General features: G+C 42.8%; 1 protein-coding gene across 1 annotated transcript in view; it reads left to right on the forward strand.

Annotated features, from left to right (window-relative positions):
* Positions 1-14341, forward strand: part of LOC115085620 (regulating synaptic membrane exocytosis protein 2-like) — a 914496-nt gene that overhangs the window by 66664 nt on the left and 833491 nt on the right. Inside the window, exon 6 of the mRNA XM_029591858.1 lies at positions 412-524. Within this exon, the coding sequence (XP_029447718.1) occupies positions 412-524 (113 nt within the window). The remainder of the gene's footprint in view (positions 1-411; positions 525-14341) is intronic.

A 14341-nucleotide genomic window follows, 5' to 3' on the forward strand; every position in this document is an offset into this window, starting at 1 on the left:
TAGCCAATAGAAGGCAACGTTTGTATCACTGAAGTAGGGCAGAAAGTGCACATGCACATGAACTGTGCAAAAGTACCTGCCAGCATCCAAACCATGATTTGCTGTGTCAATTATCTATTAACCATCCTCTATCCCTTTACAGGTGTCTGAGGCCATAGGAACTTAATAAGTTAAAACAGTTAGAGATCATCATAGCAGCATACTGAATTTTGTTATTTGTTAACTGGGTTGTTACATTTTGTTCAGCATGATCTGGCTAAAAATAGAATACTTAACCATTTGTATAAATTATTCATTATGTCCTTCAGCTCCACTACCTGCATAATTCTTTCTGTATTTACATATTTGTTTAAATGTGCACACTCATAATAATCTTCCTACATTCATAATTCTGTACTTATTTATTCACAGGTTCTAGCTCATTTGAATCTCAGAAAATGGACCGCCCTTCTATATCAGTGACGTCTCCGATGAGTCCCGGAATGTTGCGGGATGTACCCCAGTTTTTATCTGGACAACTTTCAGTATGTACAGATTTGTTAAATGTTCTTATTCCCTTTTTATCTGTAATAGATTAATATTAATTGACAAATTCCTTGCAGAAAAATACAGTTTATATTTAATTTCAGCTATCATTTGGAGAGCTGTATCTTGGAAAAACAAATCTTTTCTCCTTACCTATCCTTCTGCTTCACTATCATTGGGTGTTGCTTTGTGCTGATCAAAGAGAAACTGGAAAACCATCCCAGACTTGCCTCATGAATAAAGGAAAATAAACCCTTTGTTCAAGTTACAGTCTAATTAAAGAATATTTATTTATGAACAATTGATATTCTACTATTTACCAGGTTTGTTCTCAAGGCGGGTTACAGAAATTAGGAATTAGACAGGTATAACTTGGTTAAATGTAGTTAATACTGAGCACTATTGAATGGCATAAGGACCAAGTATGGGGAAATCTTTAATATTCCTAATGAGCCGGCTGAGAAAAGGCCTGGTTGAATAGCCCTGCCTTAGTTTTTTTCCAGAAAGCGAGGTTGTTTGGTTCCTGGTGGATGGGTAAAGGAACCTCAATCCAAATCTTGCCTCTTCATTTGAGAGCTTGCTAGACCAGATATTACTAACAGTTTTCTTATCATATTTTTTTTACTAGATTATGGTTTTTAATAGGTTTATATTCTGAATATCATTAAAAGGTAAGACTCCCACTGTTGATGAGTACACATCCTGTCAGAGTTGTCTGTATCTCTTAACTTTCTTCACTGATAAAAACTCTGTATTACAGTATAACAGAGCAAGTGCAAGGGTATAAGACATCTTATGCAAAACTTCAGTCATGCTCCCCCTACCATGTGTACTTTTGTTCCTCTCTCCACCCCTGCTCAGCCCCTGGAGTATTCCTCTTTTTTCCTTTTGACACTGATGAAAGTCACCATTACAGAAGAGAGCTGGCAATGTGAAGGGTATAGAAGAAGCAGCAGGGTGCACATTGACAACCACCTACCACTATGACAAGGCTCGGGCCGTAATTGTTGCCTGCCTGGTCTAGACTGCTGCTGCTACCCTCATAACTGACTTTTCAGCTCCCGCTTTTTTAACACATACATGGCGTCCGCAAGGGCGACCCGCTGCGGCTGCCGGTTATGAAGACCGACTCCGGTAAACTCTGCCTCGATTTTCATAACCTGCCTATCTGCCGGTAATGAAAACGGCCGTCACACTCGCGTTAAATAGGCGCTAATCCCCCTATTGCTTTAGGGGGTGGATTAGCGCCTATTTATCCCGTGTCCGAATGTGGGTTAACAGTGCATCGGCCCCAATAGCAGCAGTAGGAAAATGTCAGCTATCCCTTTAGCTTTAGGGCCCTTACTTGAAAATATGCAGGACTGACAAGATTCTTTACATTTTCCTCAGCTGCATTTTTTCTATTAGTTCTGACATAGATTTTCTAATGGGGCATTGTCAGGGGATTCTCTAAGATGAGCCATCTCCTTGAACTCAATGAAAAGGAGTTGTTGACTGCTGCCTCAACCTTAACTTTTCCCTTAGTAATTTGCTATTAGATGCTGACGTCCAGTTAAGGTTGAGGCCAGAAATGGTATCTTCAACAGTGCTGATTTGAGTTCTGAGGCTGACATTTAGAATTGACAACAGAGAACTCAGCAACTATGTCATCACCAGAATTGACATAAAATTCACCAGGGAGATTAACTTCAGTAATAGACAACTGCAGAAGAAGTGCCAGGTATCATCATATGATTCTTTACTCTCATTACCTTTTAGCTTGTACAAAGTCAGACACTAAATAATTCTGAAACAACCATCTGTCAAAGTGGTATGAGATATGCTTACCATTTGTTTTCTAAATACAGAAGACTTTTCCTAGATCTTGATGGTAGGGAACTGTTTATGTGTGTGTGGTGGAAGTAGGGGATGGACGGCTAAGACCAGGGACTACGCAGGGTCTATGGTTCTGTAATTAGAATGGGAAATTAGCAGACTAGATGGATTTTTTGGGGGGGGGGTTTCTGCTATCATAGGGCAGATTCATCATTCCTTGCGGAATGATGAATCCTTGCGGAATGATGAATCCCGCGAAAAAGGGAGAAGGGGAAGGAGGGGCGGGACTGTGAAAGGCTGCAGCCGTTCGCACCATGGCAGTGCAATTTCACTGTAAAAGGTGTAGCTATTCGCCGCGCTACTGCTGCGATAATGTTCCTCACATTATCTCCGGCAGCGGTGCTGTGGCCGACTCCTCCCCCTCCCCGCCCTGTCTCCTCCCCTCCAGCTAATTTAAATCCTATCGCACGCGAAAAGACCCTTTTTGCATGCGATAGGGGTTTATCGTGTGTGATAGGGCCTTATTGCGTGTGAAAAGGCCCTAACGCACGCAATAAACCTTTAGTAAATAACCCTCATAGTCTGTTAGCTTTTTTTAAATGTATGAGTAGAGCTATATAGCATTTTGGTAATCCCAGTATATTTTAAGTCATGCCAGTCAAAGATTAAGGTAGATACAAGTCTAAGAAGGCTGAAAGTAAAGACAAGAGAAACTTACTGGGACCATGGTGAATCATTCAACTTCTGGCTTGGTTCAGGAATGTCTGACCTTATGATGTACACAATTGCTTCATAAAGTTGCTGACCATTTGCAGATATTAATGCCTTTGGTCAACTAATTATAACCAAGCCTCACTCGGAGAAGAAACAATTTATTTTCACTAGACAACTACACTCAGTTATATCTTTCAAGCAGTGGTGTGAAGTTAGGGCCTTCAAGCGATTCAGTGAATCCCCATCCCATAAGCTTTGCTATGGATGGCAAGTGCCACTCCAACTTTAAACATCAGATCGGGCAGAAATAAAATAAACCCCTGCCTGATCTGATCAATGGTGACATACCTTCCTACTCTAACCCCCTTCCCCTGGCGGCAGGAGTCACATGTAACCAAATGTCATCTCCTTCTGCCATAGAGCCAGTCTCGCACCTCTTATCACGAGACTAGCTTGGCAGCAGTAGGAGATAACATTTGGATAAATGCGATTCCTGTTGCCATCCAACCCACAAACTGGCGGGGCCATGAGCGGATCCTATCCTGTTCAGGGCCAAAGAAGAAGAAAAAGGCCTGGTGGAGGCGTGAGCCCACCTGCTTGAGGCCGAAGAAAAAAAAACTGCGAGCAGAGCCCACACGCTGGAGGCTGAAGAGAGAAAAAGGCTTGGTTAAGCTGTGAGCAGAACCCATCCTGCTTGCAGCCAAAGATGAACCAGGACCAGCAGGGCCAGGAGAGCTGCTTGTGTGTGTGCCTGTGAGAGAGAGAGAGATTGAGAGCCTGCTTGTCTGTGTGCCTGCGAGAGAGAAAGAGAGACTGGGAGCCTGCTTGTGTGTGTGTGCCTGCGAGAGAGAGAGATGGAGAACCTGCTTGTTTGTGTGCCTGTGTGAGCATGTGTGCCTGTGAAAGCAATGTGTCACATACGGGCGTTCATAGGCACACACACACACATTATGCCTGTGAGGGAGAGAAAGGGAGTGTGTTTGAGAGCATAGGCATCTTTATAAGAGAGGGATTGACTGAGAGAATGAATATGTTATTGTGTGTGTGTGTGTGTGGATTTACCCAAGGGAAGTCTTGCCTCACAAATCTGCTTCTTTGTTTTGAAGGGGTTAATAAACATGTGGATAAAGGTGAACTGCTAGATGAAGTGTATTTGGATTTTTAGAAGGCGTTTGACAAAGTCCCACATGAGAGGCTTATCAGAAAACTAATAAGTCATGGGATAGGAGACAATGTTCTTTTGTGGATTGCAAGCTGGTTAAAAGACAGGAAACATAAGAACATGCCATACTGGGTTAGACCAAGGGTCCATCAAGTCCAGTATCCTGTTTCCAACAGTGGCCAATCCAGGCCATAAGAACCTGCCAAGAACCCAAAAACTAAGTCTATTCCATGTTACTGTTGCTAGTAACAGCAGTGGATATTTTCTAAGTCAACTTAATTAATAGCAGGTAATGGACTTCTCATCCAAGAACTTATCCAATCCTTTTTTTAAAAAAGCTATTCTAACTGCACTAACCACATCCTCTGGCAACAAATTCCAGAGTTTAATTGTGCGCTGAGTGAAAAAGAACTTTTGTCCGATTAGTTTTAAATGTGCCACATGCTAACTTCATGGAGTGCCCCCTAGTCTTTCTATTATCTGAAAGAGTAAATAACCGATTAACATCTACCCGTTCTAGATCTCTCATGATTTTAAACACCTCTATCATATCCCCACTCAGCCGTCTCTTCTCCATGCTGAAAAGTCCTAACCTCTTTAGTCTTTCCTCATAAGGGAGCTGTTCCATTCCCCTTATCATTTTGGTCGCCCTTCTCTATACCTTCTCCATCGCAATTATATCTTTTTTGAGATGCGGCGACCAGAATTGTACACAGTATTCAAGGTACTTTCTCTCCATGGAGCAATACAGAGGCATTATGTCAATTCCAGTTTTATTCACCATTCCCTTTCTAATAATTCCCAACATTCTGTTTGCTTTTTTGACTAACGCAGCACACTGAACTGACAATTTCAATGTGTTATCCACTATGACACCTAGATCTCTTTCTTGGGTGGTAGCACCTAATATGGAACCTAACATTGTATAACTATAGCATGGGTTATTTTTCCCTATATGCATCACCTTGCACTTATCCACGTTAAATTTCATCTGCCATTTCGATGCCCAATTTTCCAGTCTCACAAGGTCTTCCTGCAATTTATCACAATCTGCTTGTGATTTAATTACTCTGAACAATTTTGTATCATCTGCAAATTTTGATTACCTCACTCGTATTTCTTTCCAGATCATTTATAAATATATTGAAAAGTAAGGGTCCCAGTACAGATCCCTGAGGCACTCCACTTCCCACTCCCTTCCACTGAGAAAATTGTCCGTTTAATCCTACTCTCTGTTTCCTGTCTTTTAGCCAGTTTGTAATCCACAAAAGGACATCGCCACCTATCCCATGACTTTTTACTTTTCCTAGAAGCCTCTCTTGAGGAACTTTGTCAAACGCCTTCTGAAAATCCAAGTACACTAAATCTACTGGTTCACCTTTATCCACATGTTTATTAACTCCTTCAAAAAAGTAAAGCAGATTTGTGAGGCAAGACTTGCCTTGGGTAAAGCCATGTTGACTTTGTTCCATTAAATCATGTCTTTCTATATGTTCTGTGATTTTGATGTGCACTTTCCACTATTTTTCCTGGCACTGAAGTCAGGTCTGTAGTTTCCCGGATCACCTCTGGAGCCCTTTTTAAATATTGGGGTTACATTAGCTATCCTCCAGTCTTCAGATACAATGGATGATTTTAATGATAAGTTGCAAATTTTTACTAATAGCTCTGAAATTTCATTTTTGAGTTCCTTCTGAACTCTGGGGTGTATACCATCTGGTCCAGGTGATTTATTACTCTTCAATTTGTCAATCAGGCCTACCACATCTTCTGTTCACCGTGATTTGATTCAGTCCATCTGAATCATTACCCATGAAAACCTTCTCCAGTATGGGTACCTCTCCAATATCCTCTTCAGTAAACACCGAAGCAAAGAAATTATTTAATCTTTCCGCGATGGAAACAGAGAGCAGGATTAAAGGTCAATTTTCTCAGTGGAAAAAGGTAAACAGTGGAGTACCTTAGGGATCTGTACTTGGACCAGTGTTTTTCAATATATTTATAAATGATCTGGAAAGGAATACGACGAGTGAGGTTATCAAATTTGCAGATGATACAAAAGTATTCAGAGTAGTTAAATCACAATTGGATTGTGATAAATTACAGGAGGACATTGCGAGACTGGAAGATTGGGCATCCAAATGGCAGATGAAGTTTAATGTAGAGAAGTGCAAGGTGTTGAATATAGAGAAAAATAACCCTTGCTGTAGTTACACAATGATAGGTTCCATATTAGGAGCTACCACCCAGGAAAAAGATCTAGGCATCATAGTGGATGACACATTGAAATCGTCAGCTCAGTGTACTACAGCAGTCAAAAAAGCAAACAGAATGTTAGGAATTATTAGGAAAGGAATGGTGAATAAACCGGAAAATGTTATAATGCCTCTATATCGCTCCATGGTGAGACCACACCTTGAGTACTGTGTACAGTTCTGGTCAGCACATCTCAAAAGAGATATAGTTGCACTGGAGAAGGTACAGAGAAGGGTGACCAAAATGATAAAGGGGATGGAACAGCTTCCTTATGAGGAAAGGCTAAAGAGGTTAGGGCTGTTCAGCTTGGAGAAGAGATGGCTGAGGGGGGATTTGATAGATGTCTTTAAAATCATGAGAGGTCTAGAATAGGTAGATGTAAATTGGTTATTTACATGTTTGGATAATAGAAGACCTAGGAGGTACTCCAGGAAATTAGCAAGTAGCACATTTAAAACTAATCGGAGAAAATTCTTTTTCACTCAACTCATAATTAAGCTCTGGAATTTGTTGCCAGAAGATATGGTTAGTGCAGTTAGTGTAGCTGAGTTTAAAAAAGGTTTGGATAAGTTCTTGGAGAAGAAGTCCATTAAATGCTATTAATCAAGTTGACTTAGGGAATGGCCTCTGCTACTACTGGCATCAGTAGCATGGGATCTTCTTAGTGTTTGGGTACTTGTAAGGTTCTTGTAGCCTGGTATGGCCACTGTTGAAAACAGGATACTGGGCTTGATGGACCGTTGGTCTGACCCAGTATGGCAAGTTCTTATGTTATTATGTTCTTATGTGTGTGTGTGAGAGAGAGAAGATAATGTTTGTGTGGCCCTTCCTCCCTCAAGTCACAATTTCAGAGTGACTTGAAATAAAAAGATCCTACGTATGAAGAGCAGGAGTTTTTAAAATCCTTTTTATTTTAATTATTGGGTGGTGTTTGATGTTTCTGCTGTTTTGAAATATTTTATTGGTGTTTTAGGAAATGTATATAAGTTTTTTTAATTATTGGATGTTTGTCATCTGTTTTAACATTTATTCTTTTTATTAGTATGATTTTAATATTATGAATATTTTATGTTTTGGTTTTATTGCTTGATGTTTTGTGAGTCATGATAATGTTTCTGTTTTTCCATTGTTGCACTTCCTAATACAGTCGTGCTTGTGGTTTCCAGTTCAGTTTTTGTTCGTGCATTTGTACTTTTACTTTATAGCCTTTCTATTTTGTTTTGGTGAGGGTAAGTCTTATGTAACTTTAATTCTTGCTGTGAAAATGATGGTACATATCATTACTGGCTTTTATGGCATTCTGGTCATCCATTCTTCATTTCTATTTTAACAAAAGTTTGCTCTTTATTAATTTCACCTGCATGTGGAAAGCAGTTTTGAATATTATTGCTGAAAATATTTTTTCATACACATTTTATTTTCACTGCTGTTAGTAGATATTATTTGATTATTTTAAGTAAGGGATGGACTTAGCTAATGTTTCCTTTAAGGATTGGATTGCTGCTAGCATAAAATTGACAGGCTTTTTGCATCAAAGAAAGTAGTGCTCACAGGTAACATGTGAGCAGTAGTGCTCACATGTAACCAAAACGTTTACACACAGCAAACCAATCCTTTAAGGGAACACTGGGCACTGGGGAGAAATGATTGGGAATGGATTTTGAAGGAGGTTGGGATTAGAAAGAAAAGGAATGCTGTTTGGATTGGCCCTTGGGGAGGGGAAGGTAGTGTTGTTTAATTTAGTTAAAAATACATTTTCTGGCATTTTCATAGTCACACGACCAGTGGGTATGAATATATGCGACATTGTAAAATTTGGTTTGGTGCACCACGAGGATCAAGCAAACATGAATGTGTGCCCTGATAGAAAAAAGTTTGAGAAGTTCTGCTGTAGGGGAGAGGAGGTTGAGGGCATGAGATTGCTGTAGACCAGGGAGGGAAGGTAGGGAGAGCGGGCAGCACATGTGGGACGGGAGAGTGAGACTGAATCCCTTGCTATAAATGTCCCTGCACGCCACTGCTTTCAAACCTATAGAGGGTTATTTTCAAAGCTATATCCATGAGTAAAACAGTGTTTGAGCTGTGGAAATGGGATGTTTGAAAACTCTCATTGTAGGTAAAAGTATATAAACTGTTTACAGCATATATACTGTTACCTGTGGCAAAAAGGAGGGGTGGGGTTAGCATGTGGGAGAGAGATTTTATTTTGAAAGCAGGTGTAAAAGTACATGCATGAAAAGAACCTGTTTTTCTGGAGTTGCCTGAATTTTGAAATTTAACTTGCAGACCCATAGGTACAATTTGGGCTATTCAGTTATTATCTTCTCAATTATTAATATTAATATTTGGACACCGGTAAAGAAATCCCCAAATTCAGTGCTCAAGAAAATAACAAGTGTTGAGTTTGTCATATTTGTTCTATTTTTATAACACCTTAAGGAGCCCAGTTCAGGTTTTTAACTCAGATCTCCTTAAGACAGAAGGCTGCAAGGGATTCTGGGTGAAGGGAGGGTTCCTTCATATGAGCCCAGGCCTAGAGAGCTTGAGGAGGCCCTAGGGAACTGGTAGGATCTCACGATATGCTCAGACACTGGAAGTTTGCCAGTTAGTTGTGACTGATGTAAGGTGAGCTACTCTTTTGATTCATTAATCTTTGAAGCACTGTAATTAAATACCTGCACCATAACTAAACTGATCCAGTCTTATTGCATTGCTTAACCATTCCTGAAGCTGTAGCAGACCTGAATATGCTATATGTTGGATCAGTACAAGGATTTTTTTTTTTTGCTTAACCAGGAAGCACAAGTAAAAACCCACAGCTTCCAAGAAGAAAAAAACTTCTTGCAGAGTTTTTTTCCTGGGGCCTTCAGACTTCAATTCCTTCTACAGCAGGCCAATGGGGGCTATCTCTGCCTAATCAGTCAGTGGTCAAGTAGTACGTTAGGGCCAGACAGGCCAGCAGGTGTTTTTTGTTTTCTCTGCCTTGTAGGAGTTATCCATTTGGGAGCTGGCCCCAAAGGGAGATAAAATAGAGCAAGTAGTACAGGTCCTGGCCACAGGACAACAACAGCTGCAAAACACTGTACAAACACAAATAGATAAATAGCAGCAGCTACAAGACCAATTAACGCAATAAGGTTAACTGAGGCCCTGCAATCCACTATTTCCAGAATACCTCAGGTGACTTCACCTTCGCATATCCTGTTTAAGATGATGGGAGGAGAGGACCCTGAGGTCTTTCTTTCTAAAGAACTTTGAATGGACCACTCACCTAACGGTCTGGCCGAAGAGATGCTGTTGGAGATGGAACATGCTGTATCCACTCTGATCCTGGGCGTTTCTCTCAGTCCTGGAGCAGGGACCCTGCTGCCCCTGCCAGTAGGATTTCAGTGTCTCGGTTATGACTCTACGTTGAAACAAGCTAGTTGTGGTGACTATAAGCTGGAAAGACGGCTGAAGCACACACTGGATTGAGGCTTGACATGCAAAAGTTAAATGCATCAGTTCTTCATGATTCAGCATGAAAAAAAACTTTAAAAATTGGCACAGAGGGCAGGGTAGGACAGTCATGGTGAATCATGTGCTGTGATTCCATTTTGAAATCCCCATGCATTCTTTATCCTATGTAAACTGCATCTACAAAGTTCATGGGGTAAAGCATCCATCTTGGGATTTTCATAGGGAAACTCTGTGGGTACATTCAAAATTGTCCTTCCATCCTACCTCATAGGTTTGTGGTACAGACCTGGGGACTACCTTTACTCTGTCTATATCCTGTTAGAGATGATGCTTCCAGACCTGGACACTATGGAAGTAATATTGTAACTTTGTGCATAAGTTAACTGACAAATATGCACATGACTTATACCAGATTTCAAAGCATAAATCCCCTTTGGAAATCATTCCACCAGATCTACTCACATAGTTACACCAGCCAAAATGTATGCAGAAATGTTGTTGGAAAATGTATGTGCATACATTTTAAAATTCCAAAAGTATGCTTCTCCCCAACTCCGCCCCCTGAAATACCTCTGCTCAGTCTGGGTGAACTTACGCATGAATAGAACATACTATATACATGCATAAGTGTACTTGCATGTTGTGTGGGCAATTTTTAAAAAGCCCATTTCTGCATGTACAACACTGGTTTACTAGGGAAATGATTTTCCCTTTCTCCCTAGTCTACATAATGTCTCACTATTGTCATTTGACATATACAGAGTTTTCTGTGGCAGATGCCCAAGTCTAGGCAACCTCACATGGGTTTTCAGGATATCCCTGATGAAAATGCTTGAGATATGTTTCCATACACTCAATGCAGGGTGCATGCAACTCTGTCTCATGCATATTCATTAAGGATTCCTCGAAAGCCCAAGCGGAGTGGTGTCCTTGAGGGCTGGAGATTATCTATATCTGCAGCTGCACCCACTTTCAACTATCTCGATGGCAGATTTTGGCATCTTAGAGATGCTGGCACAATATTAGAGTTAAGTACATTAAATTTAGCCCTCTGGAAAGAAACTTTAAAGCTATTGAGTTTTTCCCTAGGAAAGCTCAGTCTCAAGCTCAGTTGTAGTGGCTGAACAAATTAAGGAATATGTTTCTGACCACAAAGCTAAAGAATGAAGCTTTGTTGTTTTTTACAGTGGTAGTGCACGCTATATTAATCTAATCATCATGAGCAGCAGAGAAAACCAAAGTTATGTATTCCAGAGAAATCCTTGTTTTTTTTCTCAAACAAATTTTATCTTTCTCAGTACTTAAATTGCATCCTCTCATAGTCACATGACATTTTTCATTCTTGTCTTAATTCTGTTGAGCTTAGAGTCAAAGCATCTTCCATGAAGGATATTCTGTTTGCTGAACTATGCAAAGAAATCTATGGTCAGAAAAAGAGATAGATATATCTTTTTTTGTGAAAAACCTCATTTTTTTCCATTGTGAAATATGTTAATATATAGGGATTAGAAGTACCATTTTTAGGAAACACTCTAAAGATGTTGAGTTTGGTTGTCTTTCAGGCAGAAAATGTAGCTTTAATTGTATATTAGATGGGAAAAATGTCCACAAATAACAGAAACTCAATCCAATCACAATAATGATTTAGGGTTGCTTGATGACCATCCTTTTATGGAGGGAGAAAGGAAGTAACTGTATTTTTAAATTGATAATTATTTAGGTTTTTGCCAACTCACTGTTGCGCCGGAGGTGGACCCTTGGGCTGAGGTGGGGTTGACGCTACCCGTAGAAGGAATCCTACGGCTCCCCACTGTCGGCAGGCAGAGAGAGCTGATGGACGGAAGCCGGCTGGCGCTTCACCAATACCAGCCCTCATTCCCCGCGAGTTGAGCCTTTGGGTGCCGGGGCTGACTGGACTTAGGTGGCCTCCATCAGTGGATGTTGATGGGTGGATCGAAGACAGCCCAGAGGCAGCAACCAGTGTAGGTATCAGTCTGTACTGGACGAGGTGAAGTCCCAGAGATCCGGGCGCCAATAGGAACACAGTCTGGCAGAGGGCGCCTGAGCAAGAGCAGGCCAAAACTTGAATGAACCACGTCCAGGACAAAGGCTGAAGAGGCGTCTTTAAGCGAGCTGGGATCAGGGCTGGCGGCAATCTGGGAGCAGTGGCAAGCAAGGCTGAGGTCTAGACGAGGATAGAGTCAAAGGATGGTCAGACGAAGCAGAAGTCCAGGGCTGGAGAGAAGCAACGGAGTAGTCAAGCAATGCAGAGGTCTGGGGCTGGAGAGAGGCAACGGAGGAGTCAGGCGTTGCAGAGGTCCAGGGCTGGAGAGAGACAACGGAGTAGTCAGGCAATGCAGAGGTCCAGGGCTGGAGAGAGGCAATGCAGTAATCAGGTGATGCAGAGGTCCGGGGCTGGAGAGAGGCAACGGAGTAGTCAGGTGATGCAGAGGTCAAACCAGGTCAGCAATTCGAAGGAGAGACGAGGAACTGGAACACAGTAACAAGGAAACAGGAATGAAGGCAATCAGGATCAGGAACCAGGAACTGAAGAGGCTACGAGTACTTGACCAGCCTGTTGCAAAGGCAATTTGAGAGAGCGGAGCCCGGGCTTATATACCAGAGCTCCACCGACGTCATCATCCGGGGCTGCGGCCAGGTTCCCGCTGCGGGCCCTATTTAAAGACTAGCTGTGTGCGTGCGCCTAGGGAGGGGCGCGGCACTGATCGGGACAGCGTCTCTCCACGGGCCACGTGGAGAGGCCCGACATGGAGCATCAGAAGCTGTAGCAGAGCCGGAGGCACCAGGGACTGTCCGAGGATGGAGCTGGCGGTCCACAGCCGCCAGAGACGAGGGACCAGATTCTGGAGTACTTTGAAAGAGGTGAGGGGGCTGAGCCGTGGGTCTGCTGTGGCCGGCACGCGTAACACTCACTTTAAAAAAGTGCATTGTATAAGTTTGCTCACTGACAGGCCAATACAGTAAAGCGCGGCCGCAGTTACCCCGTTTCTAACCCGCTGTGTACTCACAATTTGGCCGCGTAAGTCTAACCCGCGATTCACTATCTGTTTTTACTGATCCTTACCGCTTCTTTTACTCGACACGTATCCCTTTCCGCCCGCGGCATGTATATGTATGTAAATGATCCGATTAGCTATTCCCTCCCATTCAGTAACGTGCGCCCCGACTATCTCCTTTTTAACCTGCTATCTTGCTGCGTCTTTTACCTGCTAATTTACTGTGTTAGAGGCAGGGGTAAGGGTAGGCGGCAAACTTTCCCCCAGGCCCCGCTCACCTGCCCTGGCCGCGTCCATGGGTGCCGGTCTCTGGGACAGCCCCAGTCCTCTCTCCCCTCCTCCCGAAGCAAAAGAAAACTGTCAATTTGGAACGGGCGCTCAAGGCACCGAAAGCGTATGGACGAAAGCCGTGATGTCATGCACGCCCGTTCATGCGCCTTTGCTGGCTTGAGCGCCCAAATTGCACTCCGGGCGTGCGTTCATCCATCTTCGCCGGCGGGGGCTGCTTTCGCCGCCGGCTGCCCCCGGGATGCAGGGGAGCCGCGGTGCGCGCCTCCGGAGGAGGGCAGAGAGGACTGTAAGAAAAGTAAGTTAACTTTTGTTACACTTTATTCCCAATACTTTAATAGCATGTCGAGTCGCTTTTCGCCCTGCGTCTTGCTTCGGGAGGAGGGGAGAGAGGACTGGGGCTGCCGCGGAGACCAGCACCCATGGACGCGGCCAGGGCAGGTGAGCGGGGGCTGGGGGATGGGATTAGTCGCGATCTGAAGAGTGGCTTTCCTGGTGCGTTGGTTTTAGCTTTTTAGGTTTTCTTTTGCTTAAAGTTGGGATCCACTTCCTGGTACCTGTCATTTCAAATGTCATTTGATGACATTTGAAATGACAGGTACCAGCGCACCCAGGATACTGTATAGGCGCTGTATACCACCTATACAGTAAAATGGATTGCACTTCATGGACGCACGTTGGACGCGGTTTGCATTTGCATGCCATTTAAATACAGTATCGAGCGGTATGTGATCTGAACTGTGCGTGTGGCAAACGTGGGTGCACCTGGCACTAACGCACCTCTTTCTACCGCACCTTACTGTATCGGCCCGTGAATTGGTCAATTAATTGGTCAATTAAGCTCTGGAATTTGTTGCCAGAGGATGTGGTTAGTGCAGTTAGTGTAGATGGATTCAAAAAAGGTTTGGATAAGTTATTGGAGGAGAAATCCATTAACTGCTATTAATCAAGTTTACTTAAGGAATAGCCACTGCTATTATTTGCATCAGTAGCATGGGATCTTCTTGGTGTTTGGGTAATTGCCAGGTTCTTGTGGTCTGGTTTGGCCTCTGTTGGAAACAGGATGCTGGGCTTGATGGACCCTTGGTCTGATCCATCATGGCGA

Source organism: Rhinatrema bivittatum, chromosome 2, assembly GCF_901001135.1.
Source record: "Rhinatrema bivittatum chromosome 2, aRhiBiv1.1, whole genome shotgun sequence".
NCBI classification, from domain to species: Eukaryota; Metazoa; Chordata; class Amphibia; order Gymnophiona; family Rhinatrematidae; genus Rhinatrema; species Rhinatrema bivittatum.